General features: G+C 38.7%; 1 protein-coding gene across 2 annotated transcripts in view; it reads right to left on the bottom strand.

Annotated features, from left to right (window-relative positions):
• The window catches only part of LOC131037474 (ureidoglycolate hydrolase), a 274909-nt gene that overhangs the window by 223592 nt on the left and 24361 nt on the right, over window positions 1-26956 (bottom strand). For both annotated transcript variants that reach the window (XM_057969614.2, XM_057969613.2), the window contains exon 3: window positions 16308-16382. In XM_057969614.2, the coding sequence (XP_057825597.1) occupies window positions 16308-16382 (75 nt within the window). The remainder of the gene's footprint in view (window positions 1-16307; window positions 16383-26956) is intronic.

The raw sequence follows: 26956 nt of genomic DNA, 5'->3' as shown, positions 1-26956 counted from the left end.
TGTACAGGCAGGAAGCTGTGGTGCTAGCGGAATTCATGGTGCGAAGCCTTCGCATTGCAGCGGAGAACAGGCTCGAGGATATGGAGAGCCTGAGGGAGAGATTGTATGCCTTACGCAAGTTGGACAAAAAAAGAATGATGGCACAATGGGCCACAGAGGTAGCCCAGCAAAGACGAAAGGTTTGGCACGACAAGCATCTTCAGCAAATGAAGTTTACTTTGGAGCAATTAGTGTTGAAATTCAATGGGAGGAACGAAATCAAACCCGGAAAATTTAAAGTGCGATGGCTAGTCCCTTTCAAGGTACGCGAGGTCAATGCCAACGGGGCGATTAAGTAGTGGACGCTCGACAATAAGGAGATACCAGACGCCGTCAATGGGTCTAAATTAAAACAGTACCACGAACAGAGACGAGCGAGGCACTGTACGGTGGCACTCGTCGTACGGTGGGGGCCCCCACCATGAGGTGGAGCCCGCATGCCCACCGTGCGGTGGCACCGCAAGGTCACCGCGGGGTCACCGTGCGGTGGCACCGCGTGTCCACCGTACGATGGCACCCCACGCGAATAAATACCCAGCAGCACTAAGGCAAACAGAAAAATAAAAAACTTGGCAGACCTACGGAAGGAGACAAATCGCTAGGGAAGGAGCAAAATCGCACACCAAGTACACCGCACGCCACAGCCTACACCGTACGTCGACATTTGGAAGGAAGGGTGCAGCATGTGCAAGGAGGTTTAAAAAACTCTATAAAAGCAGATTAAGGGAATTAATCAGGAATCAATGGACACAAATAGGAACAAGGCAGATTGGAGAAAACGGTTACAGCCGTTAGAAGACAAGTTACAGGGAGGGCGAAACACTTCAGAATCAAGTGCAGACACAGGCAAGCGAGTTTTGCCATCTGGTGTGCGTGTTGCAGGCAGTCTCGGGATGAGGAGCAGTCAGAAAAGCAGGAAGCATCATCCATAAACCCAGTCGACAAAGGACAAGGATGAGGTAACAGCAGATAATATTGTGTTCGAAGGTCTTAATGGAATAGATTGTAGAAATTGGTGGGCGAAGACACCTCACGATGACCCGATAAAGAAAAACCTGCGCCAGGCACAGGTACACTGGGCTATCCAAATGTCTATTTTCTGCATAAAAGATTTTGAGGTGGTTTTGCGTGCCATGATTGGCAACTATGATAGACACCATCACCAGTCTGTATTTGACTATCAACACCAGTGGATAACTATTTCATTCACGGCAGGCGAGTTCAGCAGGGTGTTTGGCATCCCAGGGTTGAAAGGAAAAAAAATCGATACTTCACAAAAAATTACTCCAGAAAACCGTGCCACCTTGCTACAGTTGATGTTGAGGGATAACCTCACATAGGGAGAAAAAGATAGCCTCAAAAGTGCAGGCAAGTAGGGGGGTCAAGAAAACATTTTTGGCTAAGGGAGTATGGTGATACCTGTTGTCCGTAGTGAAGAGTCGCCTTACAGGTGCCAGTCGCACGTCTGACATAGCTATCGCACAAATAGTGTTGATGAATGGGCTGCGCAACGGGGTGGTGTATGATTGGGCATCACTACTGGCAAATAGGATGGACGAATTCATGACCCTATTAATATATTAGTAGCTTCTGCAAGATAAGACTCTACTAACTCTCTACTATGTTATTAGTTTACTTATTCATGCTTTATGTTTATCAGACTATAACATTGACCATAATTATGCTATTGATATTGGATAATGACGGATTAGATTGACGATCTACTTAACTATGTTAAGCGTCAATCTAAAGGGCTATCGGGCTACTAACCCGATAGCATATTGATGTCGATTCATTTATGAATCGGCATTAATATGCTATCGGGGTATGAATCGGCATTAATATGCTATCGGGGTATTAACCCGATAGCATATAATGCTAACCGTAATTGTTACTGTTTACTTTATATTATATTATATGCTTTGATACCGATTCATTATCGAGCATGTTTTATTTGAAACAATTAACGAATACCGATTCATGATCGGATGTGTTTATAAGTGATGTTATCATTAACAGAGATACCGATTCACCATCGGGCATGTTCATAAGCATTAAACAATTCATTATCGAGTATAAGCACTGTTATCATTATACTGATACATTAATGTTTGAAGCACCGATTAGTTATGGATCGGTTAATGTTAAGTAAGGGTCACGACCAAGTGACATCTTGGTCGGACATGTCTAAAAGACATGTCCGATCAAGGTGCCACTTGATCGTGGCATTCCTACTACTTATACATCATTCAAACCAAAGGAGATGACATTGAAATCGATACATGTTCATCCTCCTAACCTGCAGTAAAAGAAAGATAGCAATATTAGTGTCATAGCCATAATATCAAAATTAAATACACCATCCTACATATAACCTATTCATTAAGACATGTCCGATCAAGGTGCCACTTGATCGTGGCATTCCTACTACTTATACATCATTCAAACCAAAGGAGATGACATTGAAATCGATACATGTTCATCCTCCTAACCTGCAGTAAAAGAAAGATAGCAATATTAGTGTCATAGCCATAATATCAAAATTAAATACACCATCCTACATATAACCTATTCATTAAACTGGAAATTACAATACTTTTACATGGTATCAGAGCCAAGTTGACCGAACTTGAGGCTATTTAATTTCTTGAAACAAATTTAAGAACAAGTTTATATACTACATCACATTTCTTCAAATGGCCAATGCTATCAGATTTGAAGACAGACTCGGAGGTGGCGATGATTTTTCAGCCTGGAAATTCAGAATTCAAATGATCTTAAAGGGGAACAAAGTGGATTCGTTTGTTCAAACCAAAAATGATCAACCCGGAAATGAACCTGACAAATCAGCATGGATTGAGGGAAATGAAAAGGCAATAAAAATAATAGTTGATGGGGTGAGAAACAACATAATGCCCATCATAAGAAAACATCAGACAGCCTATAAAATGTTCAAAGCTCTTGAAAGCACATTTGAGATATCGAATGCAAGTCGAACTCTAGCATTAAAACGAGAAATAAATCACATCACCATGAACAAAGGGGAGACAATCAACGCCTACTTTATGCGGATATCAGTTCTAAAAGATGAACTTGCAACTCTGGACTATGAGATCCAAAGCAAAGAGTTAACACTCATTGCTTTAGATGGGTTGCCTAGTGGATGGAGCACATTCGTCCAAGGCATCAGTGCAAGGTCCAAATATCCCTAGTTTGAAAGATTAAGGGATGACTCTCTCCAAGAAGAATCAAGATTGAACAAGATGGGAATGAAACACAAGAATATAGATGAAGATCTACAAGTTCTAAACACCAACTCCACCAAGCATAACAAGAAAAGGCAGTTTAGAAAGAGAAAAGGTCGTCAAGGCAAGAATACTTCAAAGAAGGATTTATCTCACATTCAATGTTACAGATGTGATCAGTTCGGACACTTCGTTGCAAAATGCCCAGAAAGAACAAAGAAACATGCTACATTTGTTAAACCAGAAAAGACTAAAGGGGAAGATGACTCCGGGAAATATGTATTCTACTCAGCACTCACAAGTCAAACTTCTAACAAAATCAACTCATGGGTGATTGACAGTGGTTCATCCAGGCACATCACTGGGTTTAGAGAAGTACTTGATTCCATGACAAAGGAGAGTGACAAAGACGTAACCATCAGAGATGACTCCACACATCCAGTCAGAGGAGTCGGAACCTACACCATCAAATTGAAGAGAGGCATAACCCTGTGGCTTGAAGGAGTACTATATGTCCCTGGCATCAAAAGAAATCTAGTCTCTATATCGGCACTAGAAGATAACGGATACAGAGTGACATTCATGGACAACAAAGTATTGGCTTGGCCAAAGAACTCCTCCATCAAGAAGGCAAAGACCATTGGACAGAGACGGAGCTATTTGTATGAACTGTGCACGGAACCCAATCTAGCCCTAATCCATGAAGCCACTAATGCAAATGAAGTTTGGCATAGAAGATTAGGTCATCTGAATTTTAAGGCTTTATCTTCGATGGGAAACCTTGTCACAGGTCTACCCAAGTTAAAGCAAGATCATTCAGGGGCATGCAAAGGATGTGCCCTAGGTAAGAATACCAAAGGTGCATTCCAAAATAGTACTAGGAAAACTAGCAAAATTCTAGAATTAGTTCATTCTGATGTATGCGGACCTATGTCCGTATCCTCTCTAGGGGGATTCTTGTATTATGTAATATTTGTTGATGACTACTCTAGGAAGACTTGGATCTACTTTCTGAAAAGTAAAGAATCAAAAGAGATCCTCTCTAGATTTAAAGAATTCAAATCACTAACTGAAAACCACTCAGGAAACAAAGTTAAAACCCTAAGAACCGACAATGGGGGAGAATACACATCAGATTCATTTAAAGAATTTTGTAGAGATAATGGGATTAAGAGGGAGCTTACTATACCTTATAACCCTCAACAAAATGGGGTAGCGGAAAGGAAAAATAGGACCATAGTTGAAGCTGCCAAAGCCATGATCCTAGATCAAAACCTTAACACAAATCTTTGGGCTGAAGCATCCAGCACCGCTGTATATATATAGAACAGGTGCCCTCACTCCCATCTTGAGGACAAAACTCCTGAAGAAGTATTCACTAAGATTAAGCCTGATATTAGCCACCTTAGGATATTTGGATGCCCTGTTTATATCCATATACCTAAAGAAAAGAGACTAAAACTAGAGCCTTTTGGAAAAAGAGGATTACTTGTAGGATATAGTGAAACCTCCAAAGCCTACAAAATCTATGTACCTGGTCAAAGAAATATTGAACTAAGTAGGTATGTAATATTTGAAGAGGATCTAGCTTTCAAAAGAGCTCAGAACTTCATAGAACCTGAAATCTATGTACCCACCTCTAACTTAGATGAAAATCCTGCTCTTGAGTTTCAGAGGGAGAATCTAGATGAAACTGAAAATGAAAATGAAAACTCACCTAGAAATCTCAAGAAACGACCACTATGGGCCACCAAAACAGTAGAAGAAGCTCAGAGGTTTGCTGCTCCTTCTGGAACCTTTAGAGAAAGCAAAAGACCTAATAAATTTACTAGCTATGTTGCTCTTATGAATGATCTATCTAAAAACGAACCTGACAATGTGACAAATGCCCTTAAACATCAAGTATGGAAGGATGCTATGTCTGAAGAGTATCAATCCATAATGAAAAATGATGTATGGGAAATTGTTCCTAGGCCAACTAAGAAGTCTGTTGTTTCTTCTAAATCGCTTTTCAAGATCAAACATGCAGCAGATGGCAGCATTGAAAAATATAAGGCAAGATTTGTAGCCAAAGGATTCTCTCAAAAGGAAGGAATGGACTATGAAGAAACATTTGCTCCTGTAGCCAAATATACCTCAGTCCGGGCTGTACTAGCCATTGCAGCAGCTAAGGGATGGAAGGTACATCAAATGGATGTAAAGACAGCTTTTCTTAATGGAGAGATATTTGAATAAGTATACCTAGAACAACCTGAGGGGTTTGAGATCCATCATGCAGAATCTCGTGTGCAGATTCAAGAAAGCTCTATATGGGCTCAAACAGGCTCCCAGGGTCTGGTATGAAAGAATTGACACATATCTATCAAAACTAGGCTTCTCTAAAAATGATGCAAATCCTAATCTCTACTACAAACAGAATAAAGGTGATATGCTAATAATAATTTTATATGTTGATGACTTATTAATCTCTGGAGAAGATCACCTTATAGATCAATGCAAGAAAGAGCTATCCAAAGAATTTGATATGAATGACTTGAGATTCCTTCATTATTTCCTAGGGTTGGAAGTATGGCAGAATCCTGATAACATTGTTCTAAACCAAGGCAAGTATACATTAGACATTCTGAAGAGATTTGGAATGCTCAACTGCAGACCTATGACCTCTCCAATGGAGACCAATCTTCATAAACTCAAAGAAGCAGAAGCAGAATCACCTTCTACTGACCCCACTCTATACAGGCAAATGATTGGGTCTCTTATGTATCTAATAAATACAAGACCAGATATATGCTATGCAGTAAATGCCTTGAGTCAGTTTATGTGTGAGCCAAAGGAGATACAACTGGTAGCAGTAAAACACATTATGAGATACCTACAAGGCACCTTAAACCTTCGTCTCAAGTATAAGAAAATTGATCTTAATCTACACGGATTCTCAGATTCAGATTGGGCTGGAAGTGTGACTGATCGGAAAAGCACCTCTGGGTGCTGCTTCAGTTTGGGATCAGCCATGATATCCTGGATCAGCAGAAAGCAGTCTTGTTAGAACATAATGTTATTAGGGATCATATCCTTATAACATTTATATATAATGTTCTAATATAAGGTTATAAAACCTTATACATTATATGCTTTATAAGCATATCCCATTTGAAATAATTATAATCTAATAACTATTAGATTATTAATTATTTATGACTGGGGGTTATTGAAAAGGTGTGACTAGTGAAGTCACCCTTCCTCCTATATTTAAGGAGGTTCTCTCTCATTTGAGAGGGGTGTGAATTTGGATCTTTATTGTGAGTTGTATCACTATGCATATGAGGTATTATTGGCCATGTGGAAGTATTGGAGGAGTGTCCCCAAGTTCATGTCTATTTTATGATAGACTATATTTGTAAGTGTTTTAATTAAATGATGCTTTATGGGTTTTTTACCCGAAAGGGTTTTCCCCATGTATATCTTGTGTAATGTGTACATTTTGCATGTATGTTCATATTTCATTTACTTTATAATCTTGTTTATAATGATTAGTATCCTAAGATCCTAATTTCTAACAAGTCTTCTGTATCGCAAAGTTCCACCGAGGCTGAATACATTGTAGCCTCCATGGCCGCCCGAGAAGCAGTGTGGCTTAGAAAGTTGCTTGTGGGATTGTTTGGTAATCCAATGAAACCTACAATCATCCATTGCGACAATCAGAGTTGCATAAAACTTTCAGTGAATCCAGTATTCCATGATAGATCCAAACATATTGAGATCCCATACCATTATGTACGAGACGTGGTAGACAAAAATGTGATCAAATTAGAATATGTTAGTACAGGAGATCAGACTGCAGATATTCTAACCAAACCACTTTCCAGAGTGAAGGTTGATCACTTCAGAAAAGGTTTAGGTATGATAGAAAGGTAATCTACTTTGTAAATAAGATGTTGAAAATGTAAACTTCTTTTGTCATGTTGAGACATTATGGGTTTTACCCTGTGTTCATATCTAAGAGATGACGATTTCTCAGATTATGAACACTTGTATGCAGACATCATAAGGTGACGATCTTATGATTCTCAAACCAGTTATCATGTTGGATCTCTGGTATGTCATGGATGTGCCATGATGGTGTTGTGATAAAACATTTGAATAAAATGTTTGTGCACATATCACAATATGGATAAGATGAGAATTTAACCATCCTCATATGTTTATCCTCAGTGTTGCGTGTTTTGGCAATACTAATATCACATGTCTAGGTGATATTTTGTTATAATAAAATGATGAATCCTTTATATCACATGATTGGGTGATACATACTTAGAGTAAAATCTTATATTTGTATCCTATGTCCTGATGATACTTCATATCATATGTATAGATGATATATATTCTTGGAGACTGACATTATGAAAAAGAAATGTGATGCAGGTTACTTTATCTATCTTCCAAAAGCTAAGAGGGAGTGTTAATGCATTAGTAGCTTCTGCAAGATAAGACTCTCCTAACTCTCTACTATGTTATTAGTTGACTTATTCATGCTTTATGTTTATGAGACTATAACATTGATCATAATTATGCTATTGATATTGGATAATGACGGATTAGATTGACGATCTACTTAACTATGTTAAGCGTCAATCTAAAGGGCTATCGGGCTACTAACCCGATAGAATATTGATGTCAATTCATATATGAATCGGCATTAATATGCTATCGGGGTATGAATCGGCATTAATATGCTATCGGGGTATTAACCCGATAGCATATAATGCTAACCGTAATTGTTACTGTTTACTTTATATTATATTATATGCTTTGATACTGATTCATTATCGAGCATATTTTATCTGAAACAATTAGCGAATACCGATTCATGATCGGATGTGTTTATAAGTGATGTTATCATTAACAGAGATACCGATTCACCATCGGGCATGTTCATAAGCATTAAACAATTCATTATCGAGTATAAGCACTGTTATCATTATACTGATACATTAATGTTTGAAGCACCGATTAGTTATGGATCGGTTAATGTTAAGTAAGGGTCACGACCAAGTGACATCTTGGTCGGACATGTCTAAAAGACATGTCCGATCAAGGTGCCACTTGATCGTGGCATTCCTACTACTTATACATCATTCAAACCAAAGGAGATGACATTGAAATCGATACATGTTCATCCTCCTAACCTGCAGTAAAAGAAAGATAGCAATATTAGTGTCATAGCCATAATATCAAAATTAAATACACCATCCTACATATAACCTGTTCATTAAACTGGAAATTACAATACTTTTACAGACCCTGCAGTACAAAAAAATTTACACGCCACATCACGCCATTGGGTTATTTCTCGATGCAGTCCACACACAAATCATCCCAGGCTCACAACCATTAGAGCCACAAGGTCATGTTGCATCGGACCAGCGGCCCATATTCTACTGGACACACTTGGACATCTTGGCACATGGCGCAGAGGCACGTCTGGGCACAAAAAGGAAGAAGCCTGCCATGTCAGACACGGAGTCCGACACAAAAGAGTCTGATGCCGAGGAGGATGTGGATAGTGGCAGGGAGGAATCCGCAGACACCTCCCAGGTGAGCGGAGGGAGCTTTCGATTGGCAGGGAGAGGAGGTGACCAATTTCCTGAAGAGGAGGTAGTGGAATCGGTCGGTACAAAAGGGTCCGTTTTAGCATTGTAGGTTCAAGTCCACTTTACACCAACATGCTTACTGGAGACTTGTCAGTTGGCGGTCTCGCAGTCATTCGGGACATCAACGTAGTCACCACGGTGCCAGTTCCTAGCTTTGGGCAGTCTCAGGTGACGATAGCTATGACACCACCGTGGGTCGAGACTACAGTAGGGACCAACTCTAGGGTGGCCTCACTTCAACAGGATGGGCTGGGTACCTTGGCAAGCGCAGGGGCTTCCATGGAGCAGGATGTGTTGGATGTGCCAGGTTATATGCAGGAGGTAATGATGGAAGCAGGCACTCTCCATGATGACCTGAGTGCCTGGTTGAGTCGTTACCAGCTCACACCCGTGACACCTATAGGGTAGGCCACTCTATCTCTAGGCAAGGAGATGCATCCCTTGGATATCATTGATCTAGAGGAAGGGAGTTCTCTGAGCAATAGGGCGCTTCAGAGGGTTGCGTCACCCCTGGCGGATGTAGTAACCAGTCCTTACAGAGAGGAGGGGGTGCCTGTGGGAGTGCAGTAGGGCGCCGGAGAATTTGAGCAGTTCATTGCCGAGATGACTCTAGGAGCATAGCGGCTTGTGTCATCTGCCAGCCTCCAGGCGAATGCAGCCATGGTCAAGCAAATGGAGAGGTTGTTGACCTTTGCCCGCACCGGATGCAAAGAGGAGTTTGGGAGGTGTTTTGAGTTTGCAAGGTGGCCCGAGACAGAGAACCTAGGGATGCTGGAGGCTTGGCGCCTCACTGAGGGCATTGGCGAGATCCAAATACAATCGTTGTTGAGAGAGGTGGAGCAGGCCTTCCGCGAAGGCTATCTCGAGCTCTGGAGGACACAGCACATGGCATCCACAACTCAGGCCTTGCGTAGCAGCAGTGATAGCTCCGGAGGAGCTGACTACCAGGTTTCGGAAGGTTGAGGCCACCATGGCACAGAGTTGCACAACAATGGATATTCTGGTGGCAGATAAGTCTGTCTTGGCTATACAGTTGGAAGAGGAAAGGGCATCCCGAGAGCAGTTGGAGACTCAATTGGTCAGTGCACTGGAGAGCGTGGACAAGAAGGATAAGGAAGCGTTGGAGGTCGCCTACATGGTGAAGACTGCACTGGAAAGACAGATGGTGGCAGAACGGTATCTGAAGAGGAGGACGGAGCAGGTGTACGAGCTATGTGGGCGATTGGCGTCCACCACTACACCACTGGCGCCTTCTTCATCAGGGATGCCCTCTGCACCCCCTTAGTTTTTATGTTGGGTTCTGTAATAAGCAATGTATTCCCCATTTTGTTGTAAGTCGTCTGGAGACGACCTTTCTTTTTTGGGGGGGATGATGTTGGCGGCAATATTGTACACGAATTAAACTAGTTAATTAAGTTGTGTCTTTGTTAGTTCGGCAACCGAGGGATGGTAGTTATGGTGCGACGGTTGGCACTCGCACCTCCTCGGTACCTTTATATACCTCGGAGGTAACTTGTACAAAGACACATGATTATGAATGGAATAGCATCTCTTATGTTTTATCTGATATCTATGGCATTATTATTCTGCATTACGTGTTCTATCTATATGTTCTAAACTGTTCACCCAGAGGGTAAACAAAGAGGATCAACATCAAGATGTTCAAGAACTCCATATTGTAAAAGGATCAAAGAAGCTTCAAGCGATGCAAAGGAAAAGAAATGAAGTTAGAGCTCAAAGTCAAGTATATCATGAACAAAGAAAGATCAACCAAGGGCATCACATAGTCTACATCCAGTGTGATCAGTCAAAAGAGTTAATCAAAGTTAGAGGATTAGCTTGAACAACATGATATAATTTGGGAATGTGCCTTCACCACCATCATCATATTGAGCGAGCTTGAGATGTTGAGTATCAAGAGATATTAACTGAAGTATCGACATCCCTTCATGATGATGAGTCAAGTCTACAAAAGCAAGTTAAGGTGGCGTCCTAGTCACCACTCACCAAATAGAGGAGTTCCACATCAACACGTCCAGATTCACTGAACCAAGCTCATCATATGGAGGCACAAACTTCAAGATACCTACCCCCGTTTTCTACTGGTTCACATTCAGTATTGAACCTGAATGTAATTATTTCATTGGCTGGAATAAAGTTTGTTGTAACAAACCCTAAATAGGGTTTCATTGTAAAATCTCGGCCATTGATCTCAAATCAATCTAGGCCATTCATTGTAAAATGAGCTCTCTATATAAAGCTCAAGCTCTTCATTTGTAAAAGTTAATAGTTAAGAGTCAATAGAGAATAGTTAGTAGTTTAGTAACAGATAACAGCTAGAGTAGAGTAGGAGGAGAAGGCATAAATTGTTGCCAAAATTGTGAATAAACCTCCTTTGCATTGAAGTTATGGTGGAATGTGTTGTTTCTTTGCAAAGTGCATGGTTTCTTGTTGGATCTTCATGTTAGCTAATGATAATTAGATGGATGAAAGAAGTTGAGAATGATTAATGATGAAATTCGTTTGTCCACACCACTAGCCTCTTGCCGACTGTAAGGGTGCCTTGTGTGGTCAACTGGAATTATATGGGTTTAACTTCAATTGCTACTTGCCTCATGGGTATGCATCATCTTGATGGCATTTGTGCCGTTCGTAGTGATTTGAACATCACTTTGCTTTCATTAGAAGATCGCACTAGCTTTGTCGAGTTGTTCTATGATGGCGAAGCAGAGCTTAGTTGAATTTCACTCAATCATTCATTGTCTCTTGCATTCTTAGGATTAGACTAGACTCCCTAAACCCTACGCCTTTTGCCCTTTTTTATTCTCTGAGCAAGTAGATAGAATCTAAGTTCTAGCAATTCAAGCATTCCTGTACGATGTAAGTCCCCTTGTGATTCCACCATAATCACATCAAACCATTGAACTTATCTACACATCGTGACCCTACATTTATGAACCTTGGATTTATCTCAAGTGATCCTTAGGTGAATCTTCAGCATTTGAGAGACTTTGATCAAGAGAGGATAAGATACCTTGGTATTTTATTCTGTGTTCGCATGTGCCTAAAAAACACATCAACACTTCCTTAATTTGTTTACTTGAAATCATTCCTTGAGTATCTTGATATTCATGAAAGTCCTCATGAACTGTAGATCTTGATGATACAAGCCCTCCTCTATATTCCATTCTTTGAGCTCGTGTTGTCTTCTACACTTGTGTCTTCATTCCATCTTGTCCTCCTTGAATTCCTCCTTTTGAAATGTGAATGCCCTCCTTCCTCACTTTCCATCCTTGCATCATGTAATGTCCCCTTTTTAGCAGTCATATGATGATTTGTCATTAGCCCATCTTGTCGTGGTCCTGAGGGCTAACCAAGACTTTACACGGATCGGTGAAGGATTTGGCCTAGGCAATTTCAGATTCAAGCCAATCGGAGGTGTTTTAATGGGTTTCCCAGATACGTACTATTTATATTAAGTCAGTTGTGGCTCAGTGTTTGGTAAATTTTGAAGCAATTTTGGTTGTCGGTATTTTGGTGTATTTAATTCTTCACCTGGATTGCAAATTTTAATAGGCCAATAATTAATTGGGCAATAAATCAAAAGTTCCTAAAGTTAAATTTAAATATTTAACTTTAGTGATTTATTCAATGTTGGGACTAATGTTTAATGGGAAAAATTAAAAGTCCCCTTTCTTTTTGGAGACATAAGGGATAATAATATTTTATTATATCATTCATTTATCCCACATTTGTGGTGTCTTGGGAAGTGTGCCCAGCTGAAGTTATAAATAAGAGCATTAAATGCAGATTTATTCATCTTGGAAATTGTGTTTTTCTTGGAGTTTGGATTTCTGGAGAAATTTGGGAAATATCTGGCTCTTGAGGATGGAATCCCTCAAGTGTGACATTTCTCTTGCCTGTGAAAGGCCAGGTTAGGGAGATTTTTTAAGCAAATTAGCATTGAATAATTTGTAGGACATTGAAGATTCAGATCATTTGGGAAAGCACAGCTGGGTAATTGCATTTGACGATTATTTTTTTAGTCCTAGCTCTGAGATTGTTGCTGCATATCGAATAGGGTTCCAGAAGAATGGGATTTGAATGGGATTCGAACTAGGAGGCAATTATATTATTATTAGTTCGAACTTAGTTTTCCAACTGAGGGAATAAACGCAGTAACAAGTAACAGGCGAATTTACCATACTTCATATTACAAACTTGGTTGTACGTGGTGGAGTAGTAATCCTTTCGTATCCCAAGCAGCATTGGCGTCATCTTTCTGATAAAACGCACAGGAGTGATTGGTCTCACAGTTGTTGCTCAGTTTGAATAGGATGACTCGGCAAATAGAAGCCATGCCATTATCATTGTATGTTGGCTGAAGTCGCAGGGAGCAAGTTAGGGGTGCAGCTAGTGTCTGGGAAAATATAGACGCCTATTACAGGCAAAATGCCATCCATTTTATCAATTGGGCATGGAGTTTGAGGGAGGGTCGTTGTAGCAAACAGCCAATGTGTCGCCATTTCAAGCTGAACAAACACAGAGATTAACCAGGTTCCATTATTTGAATACCACATTACTTGTTAGTAACTGTAACAATTTGCGAACTGATATACTTTGAACTCTCTTGAATAATCGTAGCGGAAGGTGTAGTGCTTTTCTGGGAAAGAAACCAGTAGTTTGGGTTTAATGATTGTTTTGTTAATTGCATCATTATTAGTGAGTGGTCTGCTTAATTTGTTTGTCTCTAATAGCAATGATATTTAAAGTCTATAAACACAAAAAATGAACCAAGTATCAAGTAAACATCAGACTACTACATTCCAATACACAGGTTGAATTCATGGTAACTGTTTGACGAAATTCTTCATAGCCTATTTGGGAGTAATTTAGCAAAAGGGGCAGACTATTACACTTCAAACCTAAAAAGAGAACATTATGAATAAAAAATCATACAAATATAAATGAAAACAACCTCAACACTTCATCAAACAAGCCTTGAATCCCCCCCTTGAACCTGGAAATGAATATTTGATCAAGCAATAAATAAGATTCCCCTAAAATTAGGATATTGTAATTCTGCCTTGACTGAGAATTTTACCTTAATCAAGTCTTATTTTGGAATTCGTTGTGCCAGGTGATGACAACTGGTGGAGTTTGCACCAATGTGGTTGGCAACTTGACTCTTCCTAGGCCTGGTTTGAAATGCTAAATGAGGTCTGCAGAATTCACACTTAGCGTTGTTGATATTCACTCCAAATCAAACCTTCAATGTCTCCTAAAATTCACTATTGGTCCGACAATCAATTTGCTCCAAATTTGGTGGATTTTGCCTTAGATTTGCCTTAAAATTACTTCTCAATTTTATCTGAATTATCTCCTTCAAGTTGATAGAATTTGCTTCAATGTGGAATAGCTTGAAATTTGATGAGATTTATCTCAAGTCAGTTACAATTCGCCTAAACCATTTTGGATTCTTCGTCGCTACTACCTTCGATGCTCTCGTCATCATCAATCTTCCTCTTCCCTTAGGAGGATGTTTTGTTTTCACTCTCGCTATCCATTGCCTCATTGTAGGCATTAGTGTATGAGGATGGGGGCACTACTTTCATCTTCTTGTGCAGCAAGGGGATCAGTCCCTCGATGAACCACCTCTTCTTCAACCCATTGGCTAGCTGGTTCTCTATCTTACTCGGCAACTCTTTGAGCCTACAATTGTATACCCTCATGTTCTCATGCTTCCCTTGTTTGGTATTATAGATTTCAGCAACAATTTCATTAACATCTCATAGGAATTTAAACTCTACCTGGAACACCTTCTTCAGCTTTTCCCAAGATTTTGTTTGTTCATCTTCTAGTTCTAAGAACTCGTCGATGGCTATTCCCCATAACGCTACAGGAAACGCCCTCAACCAGTAGTCTTTATATAACTAATCGCTTGCCAACCAAATGTTTTTTCACAGCTTGCAATGCCTCATAGGATCTTCTAAACTGTTCCCCGTGAACTTCGACAGTTTTTGTTAATCCACATTCAGACTTGCCAGAGGAGTTACCATCTTTCTCGCATGCTTACTTCCTTGTGTGCCAAACTTGGGTGGATTGTTTCAACTGCTACATTCCAGTGCTTTCCTTGCACTCTTGACCACACATGCATCCTCTACACGTCCGCCTCCAGCGTCCCCAACACTTCGGGTACTTCTAGGCTCTAACTCTTTACTATGCTCCCTCCATCCAAGGGTCTGTGGTTCGGATCCTCCAATTCTCGGTTACCCTAAGATGGATAGACAGCGGAATATGTCTATGAGTTCAAGATTTCCCTCTTCATACTCCTCATCTGACGTTGACTGTACAAGCAAATGGTCTAATCTTCCGACTGGAGTTCCCTCAAATGTTTCTCGTAATCTTCTTCTTCATTCTTTTTGTTCTACAATCCTTGAAGATTGCCTGATCACTTGGTCTTGACCACCTTGTGGCCTGTTGTTGCCTTTATTGGGATCTAAGGGCATGAATCACTCAAAGTTGACGCGGTTTCTTTTAAGGCAACGGCACCAAATGTTTACTGCTATATCTAATAATTTAAATACCAATAGTAACAAGAAAGATGATAATCCATACCACATACAGGAGTAAAATATATCTTTATTCATACATGAAATTATTATAGAGAAGACCAGAGGTGGTCGGCCAAGGATTACAATTGATCCAACTCTACCATGCTACCTTCCTTGGCGGTACACAACATATTTAAAGGACTCAACGATTGCCAAGAGGAACACAACCAACGCTTATAACTACCCAAGAGTGACAACAACTCAATTTGGACAATTAATACATTGTTGGATAACCAATATTATCAAACATAACAATAGGCATTGTACACTAACTACAATTGTGTCACTAAGACTATCATTTATGCATTGCATGCCATTGTATTCATTGCTTTATGAATCTAACTTCATTTATTCTTGATAATGGTATGTTAGAAATGTATTTTTAAAATAGAGATGTGCAATGGCCTTCAACATAGCCATTGCAAAGTTCAATGGACTATTGCAAAGTTCAATGGACTAAGTCATGTGTAGAGACGTTCACAATATACAACCAAAATTGATCACTAAAGTTGTCTATGCAAATATTCCCCTCTACTTACAAAAAATGTCCTAACACTAATTTTCACCTTTGTTGCATTTTAAATCATCTTTGAAATAAGTATCAGCTTTTAAAATGTATATGGATCATCATTAAGTCTATCAATTGTAAAATTCCAATGCTTTGGTAGCTTTCAAGTATTAATTACCGTTGAATATGTAAACCACATATTGACACTATACACAATGAGAATTAAAATTACATGGTACAGCACACTTACCACCGGGCGAATATATTTCCTACAGCATCCTCACGGACAATAAGACCAGCTTCTTCCATAAGGCCTTTAATATACCTATGTGACTATGTACCATTAGCTTCAGAATGTACAGCATAAAGATGTAAGTAAACTTTTAAATCCATGACAAACATATAACATCTATGGAAACCAATTACTATGGAAGTAAAACGCAAAATCATTAGATGAATTGACCAAGATTAAAAAATAATGGCTAACAAATAACCAATTAGAGTTAACAACATAATGGTAACCACAAACAGTATCATTGTTGTCCTCATTTTTGTTTCCAAAAATGAAGGACCATTACATAAATTTTTTGTGAAAAAATGAAAGAAAAAAAATACTCTATGGCACACTTCCCGAGGCAAAATTTTTACTAATCCTTGGACTGGCTTAATCCTCAATCCATCCTCGAACTACGTTTTGAATTTCGTCAAATTATGGGTTCGTTTGCTATGTCTTTCCTTCAATTTCAGGTTTTGAAATCCCGACTACAGGTGGAGAATTTTCTTCAAACTGCAAGTTTTAATGATGTCCATGGTTTTGGTCTTTGTAGGGGAATTTTCAGCTTATTACATGTGCACTTTTATTCAAGGATGAATACTTGTAATTTGTTTTAAATTTCCCCTTTGTTGTTTTTATTATTTTTATTGTTTTTGGTATTGTTTAGTTAAAATAGGGGTTTTTTGGTTAAATTACAAGTAAACTTGTAGTTCTCTCCAAAAACCCCTACTTTAATGGTTTTTACATGTAATAGGGATTTTAAACCCCCATTACATGTGTGCAAGCAATTCTAACTTGTTGTAGGGATTTTATTTTCCCTTTACATGTAATTAAAACTTGCATCTCTCTCCCAAAAACCCGATTTTACACATGAAATGCAAAAGTGACAATTTTAAACTTGCAATTTGGTCTAAAAAACCCGATTTTGCCTAGTAAGTGAAATAGCGCAATTTTAAACTTGTCTCTCTCTCCAAAAAACCCGATTTTGGCTTTGTTGTTGAAAAAGTGAAAATTAAAACTTGTCATATCTTCTCAAAAACCCGATTTTCACATGTAAGTGCAAATTCGAACTTGTTCTTATCACGCCATTTGGGGTTTGCATTTACTAGTTTTTGGGTCCAAATCAGCATCCACGTGTTTCCAAAATGCCACTTTTTGGGGGATCAAAACTTCATGAAGCTGCAATCTCCTAGTTCGTTTTTTCCTCTCTTACCTAGGTGTGGACTTTGGGATAAGTTTTCAGTCATTTAATGAGCCATTTAAGAAGCATTTGTTGCCACGTTTTTTCCACGTGACCCTCCTTTGGCTGCGCATTGGAAGGATTTAATACCATTTCTTCATCTCCTCCTTAGGCGTTTTGCTTTAACTCTCTTGGGTGTGCTCTCTCTCATTGCCATTTTGGCCTTTCAAGTTTGGGATTGCTGCCACGTTTTTCAATTTGTGGCATTTTTGCAAAAACGTGACAAGGGTTTAGCATTGCGGTTTGTCTCTATTTATTGATTTAGCTTCTTCATTCCAAAGATTGTTGCATTTTTGGAGAAGCATTTTCAGTTTGAAGAAAGGTATGTTCTCTTTCCTTTCTTTCCTTCATTTTATTATTTTCTTGTTTTATTAGTTTTCTTCTTAGTTGCATTTTTGGAAATATGTTGTTCTTCCCCCAAAAATCGGTTTTTGTGAGAGAAATCTTCCCCTTGGTATGCAATTTTTGAATTGCATTGTTCTTTCCTAAATTCCCTCTTTATTTGTATTCGGGATTTTTAATCCCGATTACAAGTTCACTGGAAATTCTTGTTCTTCCCTTACAGTTAAGGAATTTAACCATTTTTGGTTAAAATTCCAAGTTGAAAAGATGTGAAATATCCCTCCCTTTCAAATTCGGGTTTTAAAAACCAGATTACATGTTGAAAAGTTCTTCCCATCTTCATGAAAATGACATTTCCGGATTTCCCCATTTCTATCCATTCATGTTTCCCATATCCGTACTTTTCATTTCCATTATTATCCGCAAGTCAAAATCTCATTTTTATCCATTTCTCCATTTGCAATTTTATAAGTGTACTTGCATTCGGGTTTTAAAACCCTGATTGCATGTGTGTTCTTACCAACTTGTATACTGGCAAAAATTTCCCCAAGATCCGAAATTGGTCAAAGTCAAGATTTTCCCATTTCTATATATTTCCCCTCTTCCTCTCACAAAATCATGAAGTTCAAGAATCGAAGTTTTTCCCATTTAAATTCCCATTTGAAGAAGGAAGAATGATATTTGCAGCTGACTATGATGTTGCCTTAACTCTTTTAAGTCTTTATCACAGTATTCTAGGTTCACAATCAATGTTAGATTTGCCGGCATCTCCAGTTTCAAAAAAGATGAAGTACAAATATGACAAATATCAGAACGAGGTAACACCTTCCCAAGTTTCTTCCCCTTTGGATCATATCAGAGATACAGAAATAGGGCACGTTGATATGTCGGAATTCGTCAAGAGGGTAGAAGATCCACAGGATAACAACTTGCAGTGGCTGTTGGACAGCCATATCCATCATGCATCTTCTTTCTCGGTGGCTGCCCTACAACCTGAGTTTGTTCTCGCCTGCACCCATCCTTTTGACAAAGAACCAAGAGTCATCAAAAATGATGATGGCGAAGCTATAATCCGTCTTGATGCAGATACGATCGAGAAGGTCTTCAGAATACCTCCTGCACCTGTTTACATGGAAATCTCCGAAGAAAGTGCAACAGAGTATTACGTGAAGAAGGAAAAAGATTGCAAGCGACATATCAACAAGTGGATCCAAGAGCCACGAGCCTCCTTCTCAAGGTAGGCGAAGTTGTACCACTGCGATTTCAAATGGGAGATAGGAGACACCATAACCCTTCTCAGCAGGATGATGGGCCTTGAGCATTCCAATGTCTTTGAGCCATGCATGTACCAGTTCATCATGTTCATAAGGCAGTCTCATCATATTTCATGGGGACAAGTCATCAGCGATGCCTTGTGCGAACAACTTGCAGCAGTTCCTACCACCATGACCTTCTTCATGAATTCATATTTGGTATATTTGGCAACATCACTTATACATATTCTAGGTCTTTCTACCAAGGGTGATCGCTCACTTATACCAGTTTGGGAGTATTATGACCAGTTGCCGTTGAGACCCAGCAGACTGCATTTCAGAAGAGTCCAAGATGCATTCTTCGGATATTTCATGTGTCAGTCTAACAGAACTCTCAGAAACAGAAGAGTATCAGATGAGGCATGGGAAAAGGTGTGCAAGTATGGATGTTTGTTTCTGCAGTTTCCTACCTTCACCTATATGAGAATTGGATGCTATGGCGGTCAGCCATATATGCTTCCCAGATACCCAACTGATAAGATCATTTTTATGGAGTTGGGAAGACAGATCATGGCTGTCCACACTTTTCAATCTGCTAGACACAAGGTTGGAATGGGGATCTCTACTACAAACCCATTGAAAATTGGTCGGTATTCCCTTGTCACATCTGTGAAGGCTAAGGCCATGGAGACTGAACTGCAGGAAATCAAGCTTAAAAGGTTTAAACCTACAGCTGATTTTGATTACAGGGGTATGAAGGAGAAGATCAAGAAATCCTTTGTGCATGTGCATCGCATTGAGGACATCTGGGTAGATCTCCGCACAGAAGTCGAAGTTCTGAAGATGGATTACTGGAGGCTCATTGTTGAGCAAATTGTTGATTTGAACTTGGTGGATATCCCACAAGGGATGATTGATGATGGGCACATACTTGATCCTGAATACATTTCTCGGAGGGTTGAGGAAGATCCACTTCCTTTGATCCAATGGTCGCACAAAGAGTGCATATCCATCCTTGAGAGATTTCAGCCTATCTTGGCCAACAGCAACACATGGCTGAAAAGTAATGCTGTTAGACTTATAAAAATTAAGGTTGGAAAAGAAGATGATTCTACAGGACCTCTTGGACGTAAGTCTAAGATTCAGGTTGACAAAAAGGAGGGTGCATGATCTTCGGGCACAAGGATCAAGTTGTGAGTCAGTCGTGCAGTAGTGCTTCCTCCTGAGGAGACGACAGTTCGTGGGAAGGAAAAATTACGATTCCATGTTCAGTGATCGATCTGGATAATCCAAAAGAGGGGCAGCAATCTGACGATGCTCTCAAGTCTCCAGTTTCAGACTCGCCTCATCAAATCATTCCTCCAATTTCCATTGAAACACCTCTTTCTCCTCCTGATTTGCTTGTGGATGAATCTCCTCAGAATGCTATTCCCATTTCAGCATACGAGCCATCTCTTGATCATCAACAAGAAAGTGTGTTGGAAGTTCCTGAGGATATTCCTACTTCCATCCAGCTGTCAGAAATTGATACTTCCACTTCCGGTTTTGAAGAATTCATGAGGCAATCTTCATGCCCATTGGTAACTGAGCAAACCATGGTCGCTGTCCAAATAGATATTCCTCCCAGGATGACCACGGTGATTCAAACAAAAACTGCTTTTCCTTTGCCTACGGCTGCTACTGGAGGGGAGTTGATGACTTTGCCTTCATGGCTTAGTTCTTTTACCCCGAAAAGGAAGAAGCAAGAAATCTCACCTGATGCCTTCAACTATCAGCAACTGAAACAGTCCAGATCCAAAGTTGCTAAGAAGGCCAAGACTATCTCCAGAGTAACTGTTGACAGCAACAAGATGAAGGTAGCTGAAATTGTGGAACCTATTGCAGATAAGCCACTTGAAGAAATGTCAGTTGCTGATTATAAGGTTACAAGGATAGAGTTGGGCAAACAAACGCATGAGGTCATTAAACATGATGCTCAGTTCTCCGTAGCTTCGCTGGTGCAAAGGTGTGATGAGCTTCTAGCAAAGATAAACAAGCTAGAAGATGAAAACCGACAACTTATGGCAACTGTTCATAAAATTACAAAATTTGTTGCTGAAGGAAATAACTCCATAGGTTCTTCTGGTTCCCAAGAATCAATTCGTGGACAAGAAAGGGCTGCTCAAAAGGTACAAGCACTGAATTCGTGGGTTGATCAGCTTCATGATCTATGTGCACAGGTAATGAAAGACATTTTTCAGATGATGTCTAAGTTAGAGACCATTGAGGAGAAACTGGATCAGACCTCTAATGCTTTCAAAAAGAATCTACAAAGTGTTGAAGAAAGTTTGACAATCTGGCGTACCATGCCCCAACAACAACTAAGTGTTTTGCAGGAGCATGCCATCATCTCTTTCAGGATCATGTACTTGGAATTTGAACAACTCCTGGAAAACAAGGCCCTTGTTCTTAAATCCCTCATTGAGGAGATCAGTGATGCAAAGAGATTCTAGGGTGAAGTTTTCCGAGATATTGTCTCACATTGTGAAAGGGCTTCTTGCAACATAATAAGTCGGGATGGACATCTGATTCCAGAAGAAGAAGTTCTTGCTGATTTACAAATGAGGATTCATAATGAATGGAGGAGCGAACAATTTTCAACCGCTTCAATTCAGATATTGATTAAACACCAAGCGTTTTTTGCATGAAATCCAGTCTATCCTGGATAAAAACAACTCTGCGCTCCTCCGGTGTCAAGACACTATTGTGAAGACCATAGTTGTTGTCAAGAACATCCATGAATCGAATTCCGAGGAACTACAAGCGAGCATCCAAAAGTTTAAAGGATTCGTGTCTTCACGTGCTACAACTTAAGTGTTTTTCAACACTTAGTTGTATCTTCCCTCTTTTGTAATCTTTAGTTGTAATTTTGTTTTGACAAGTTACATGTAAAATTATCTTTGTAAAATGCAAGTTACACATTACTCGCACTTTTGTAATTACATGTAAGGCAACTACAAGTTGTGTCCAATTAGGACTGTAGTTGGAATAAGTCTTAGTTAGTTATTGAATAAGTCTAAGTGGTTGAGAGAATTTATCAAGTTAGTTGGGATCCTCCCACCTTTTTCTCAAGGCTCTTCTTCTATAATTACTTGAGGGGTCTATTGTAATATTTATCTTTTGAAAAGCAAGCAAAAACTCTGCCAAATTTACAGCAAAGAAATCTTTGAGCTTTCATGCGTAAATTCAAGAATTGAAAGGAATAGAAGGAAATTGCTCAAGCTTTGAGTCTTTGTGCTACATTCTGGAGTTAGTGTTCTATATTATCTTTGCTGCAAGTGTTCCTAAAGAGCTTAATCACTTCTGATTTGCAGTCTTTGTGCTGCAAGTAGTTGAGTTTAATATAGATTAAATTAAATATTTTGTTGAAAGAAGTTGCAAGTCTTTGTGCTTTCACTTGTTCTTAAGAGAATTTAGGAATAGATTATGTGAGAAATAGCTATAAGTCTTTGCGCTTATACTACTTCCCATTATTTAAAGTAGAAAAGAATAGTGTTTTTCAGTCTTTGAGCTGTCATAACTCGTTCTTTATAGCATTAGTGTAGAAAAAGGTAGATAGGACTTCACATAATCAAGTCTTTGAGCTTGATATTGTCGTCCCGTCTCGAAGGAAGTGACGGAAGTCTTTGAGCTTGATATTGTCGTCCCGTCCCGAAGGAAGTGACGGAAGTCTTTGTGCTTTCAGGAAACTTCATTTCCTTTCTCTCATTTCATTTGAAAGTGGTTACTGTTGTTTATATCCAATCGCTATCCTTTTCTGTGAAGAGAAAAGGATATTGTCTTTCTTGAAGGAAGAAGAAAGATTGTTGTCCCATCCTATTTTATTTTCAAAGTTGTCGTTAGATAGGGGGAGCCTTCCCTTAATTAGGAGAGTTTTTACTAATGTGTTGTTGTTGAAACCACAATTTTGTATATTTCCCCAAGTGTACAAAATTTTCAACCAACAATCATCTGCATTATTACATCACAATTTGAGTTAAAAAGAAATTCATTGATTAAAAATTTAGTTGTTGACATTATACAAATCCTATTAGGAGACTATTCTCTTGAGTTCTTGTGATGAACCCTTACTGGTTCAATTCTTCAATCTGCTGTAATTTAATTTTTTTTTTTGTTTTTTATTATTAGGAATGGTCTTTCAGAAATAGACAGAAGTTACAAAAGGGGTTTCTTTAATTTTCAATACATATTGAAAGAATACATGAAATTAATCAGCTGAAACAAGAAATTGGAGAATTTAGGAGCATACCCGTAGGTCCTTAGCCAATTTATTGAAATTTAAATATTCAAACTAGCAACTTACAAAGTTCTGATTTTTATTCTGAACACAATTCAGATCTGCTCTTATTTAATAATAAGACGCCCAAACAGTAAAAAGATGGCGCCAATAAATGAGCAAGCTATGTGTTTGGGAAAGAGACTCCAAACCACAGAAAATTATCAACAATAATAGCAAATAGAAAACCTACAACAAATCTGCCTTGTAAGAAACCAAATCTACCCCCAATTTGATTCAATTTGACTTCTGAATGAAGCCAACCAAGCTGCAACAATTCAATTGATCTTTCACAATCTCAAAGCTACTGAATTCTAAAGAATGCACACTCTCCAAAACAGGTCCAAACCCTGGCCGCCATAGCCAAGTGCTCAGAAGAAATGTCAAATGCTCAATATCCAATTAATGAGGTCTAATTTCATCTTGGCCGCCTAAATACCCAAATGGTGCGATTTTAGCTTTTAGGGTTTTAAAAATAATAACTTGCTTTTAGGGTTCCCAACTTAACCCTAAAAGGGACGCCCAACTTAGGAGATATAAAATTTTCACTTTAAATAAATTTAAGTGATGCATTTTATGATTTTATTTTAATATTTCATTAAAACATTAATAGCCTACGAGACCACTTAAAAATTCATATCTCCCTCATTACCGCTCACAAATTGAATCTGTCAGAAGCTAGGACCACAATTCACCATGCCAGTGAAAATAGGACAATGTCTATTTTTAGCAGTTTTTCCCTAAAAAATAGGAAATCTTCATATGATGTCAAAAACTGATGAAACGAAGACCAGAACTGAACTCAACACTAAACTAGAACAGGTCGAGTTTATCACAAAGGAGTCTGCAGCAGGAAAGGAAAAAGTGCTTTCTTAAAATGCATTTTTCTTTTTGAAAAAGCACTTTTTGGCCAAAAGTTCATATTTGACTGCCAAGTCAGTTGTAAACTTTAAACTCTGTGCATATGCACTTTTTGGGTTGTTATGGATAGTTTTTTAATTACCTTTTTTAGGTAGTTATTGCTCCCCTTTGGGTGGTTGTTGATATTTACCTTCTATTTATGGGTATGGGTACTATTTTGTACAGATGAATCTGGGCCACTTGTTTAGTTTAAATCTTGGCCATTCATCTATTTTTGGAAATCTATTTAAAGGGACTGGTTTTCCCTTTTTTGGGTAAGAAGTTCAAGGATTGTTGCTGAAGCTCTGGCGAAATTTACACAGGATTAATGGAAAATTAAGGTTGTTTTCATTTCTTTGTGAGTGCATGGTCTCCTTCTTCACCATTTATATTATTTTGTTATGTCTTTTATTTTTTCAATAGCATTTTTAGGATAAACATCTGATAGAATCCTCGTTGTTCATACCATTAAGGACTGATTGATTGTCATTCCCTTTGCATGGTTAATCTGAACCCTCTCACATGCTCAGTTCGGTTATTAAACAGTTAGTGAAGGAATGTTAAAATTCTGAATTTATGTTTAATAGCATGAAAATCTAGTTTTCCTTGAAGATCACACTAGATTCTTACAAACATTGTGCTTAAATAGCTGATAGTGTAAAATCTGGTTATTTGGAGGTGTCTATCTGTTTTTCTTGAACATGCTATCTTAGGTAATTAGTCAGATTTTCTGTATCTCTTTTCCCTATCCCTCTTTTTTCCCTTTTTTTACTAAGAAGAAACCGACAGTCCAGCTGAATTAGTATCAATCCAACTGAAATCGACCGATAACGAGACTGTTAAATTTCAGGGAACTCACCCGAAAGTTATTCATCTCATCATAAGTCCCCTTTGTGTTTCTAGCAAAACACATCAAACCACTGAGCAATCCCGCAGTCAAGACCTGACAATCAAAACCTTGAGGTCATCCCCTTTGATCAAACAAAAAAACAGCATTAAGAATTTAATTATCTCAAGAGAGGATAGGATACTCAGCGAGTACATACTATTCTGCGTTGGCCGGATGGAGTTTGCAGCGATGCGACTTTAGACACGTCAATAGATAGACTTCATTTTCTTAGAAGGAGGGTAACTTGTGGTTCGTGAAACGGAGGATGTGCTAGTAAGCAAATGGAATCTAGCTCGTTCAGCAGGAGATATCTCTTCAATATGTTCACCTCTCTTTCGACGAACGTAAACACGCAAACCTTCTAACTTAAAGAAATCAAAATATTTCCAAGCTCTTATCAACAAGAAACCCCAAGAAAAGTTATTTCTTCTTTAAAATCAGCAAGACACTAGTCTTCAAACAAAAGCGTGAGGCTTCCGAATGCGTCCGTATCCCCAGCAAAGTCGCCAAAAAACTATTGGTTGAAAATTTTGTACACTTGGGGAAATATACAAAATTGTGATTTCAACCACAGCATGTGAGTAAAACTCTCCTAATTAAGAGAAGGCTCCCCCTATCTAACTACAACTTTGAAAATAAAATAGGATGGGACAGCAATCTTTCTTCTTCCTTCAAGAAAGACAATATCCTTTTCTCTTCACAGAAAAAGGATAGCGATTTAATATAAACAGCAGTAACCACTTTCAAAATGAAATGCGAGAAAGGAAATGAAGTTTCCTGAAAGCGCAAAGACTTCCGTTGCTACCTTCGGGACGGGACAGCAATATCAAGCTCAAAGACTTGATTAGGTGAAGTCCTATCTACCCTTTTCTATACTAATGTTATAAAGAACAAATTATAACAGCTCAAAGACTGGGATATCTTATTCTTTTCTACTTTAAACCATGGGAAGTAGTATAAGGTCAAAGACTTACAACTATTTCTCACAAAATCTACTCTTAAATTCTCCTAAGAATAAGTGAAAGCACAAAGACTTGCAGCTTTTCTCAACAAAATATTCATTTTAATCTATATTAAACTCAACTACTTGCAACACAAAGACTGCAAATCAAATGTGATTAAGCTCTTTAAGAAACACTTGCAAGAAAGATAATATAGAACACAAACTCAAGTATGTAGCACAAAGACTCAAAGCTTGAGCAATTTCCTTCTATTCATTTCAATTCTTGAATTCACACATGAAAGCTCAAAGACTTCTTTGCTGTAAATTTGGAAGAGCTTTTGCTTGCTTTTCAAAAGATAAAAATTACAATAGAACCCTCAAGTATTTATAGAAGAGGAGCCTTGAGGAAAAGGTGGGAGGATCCTAACTAACTTGAAAGATTCTCTCAACCACCAAGACTTATTCAATAACTAACTAAGACTTCAATAACTAACTAAGACTTATTCCAACTATAGTCCTAATTGAACACAACTTGTAGTTGCTTTACATGTAATTACAAAAGTCCAAGTAATGAGTTAACTTGCATTTTACGAAAAGACTTTTACATATAACTTGTCAAAAGAAAAACTACAACTAAAGATTACAAATATGGAAAAATACAACTAAGTGTTGAAAAACACTTAAGTTGCAGCACGTGAAGACACGAATCCTTTAAAGTTCTGGATGATCCGGTTCATGGGTGT

Source organism: Cryptomeria japonica, chromosome 6 (genome assembly GCF_030272615.1).
Source record: "Cryptomeria japonica chromosome 6, Sugi_1.0, whole genome shotgun sequence".
In the NCBI taxonomy this organism is placed as follows: Eukaryota; Viridiplantae; Streptophyta; class Pinopsida; order Cupressales; family Cupressaceae; genus Cryptomeria; species Cryptomeria japonica.
The sequence above is the reverse complement of the archived record's forward strand: the minus strand, read 5'-3'. Positions and strand labels throughout refer to the sequence as shown.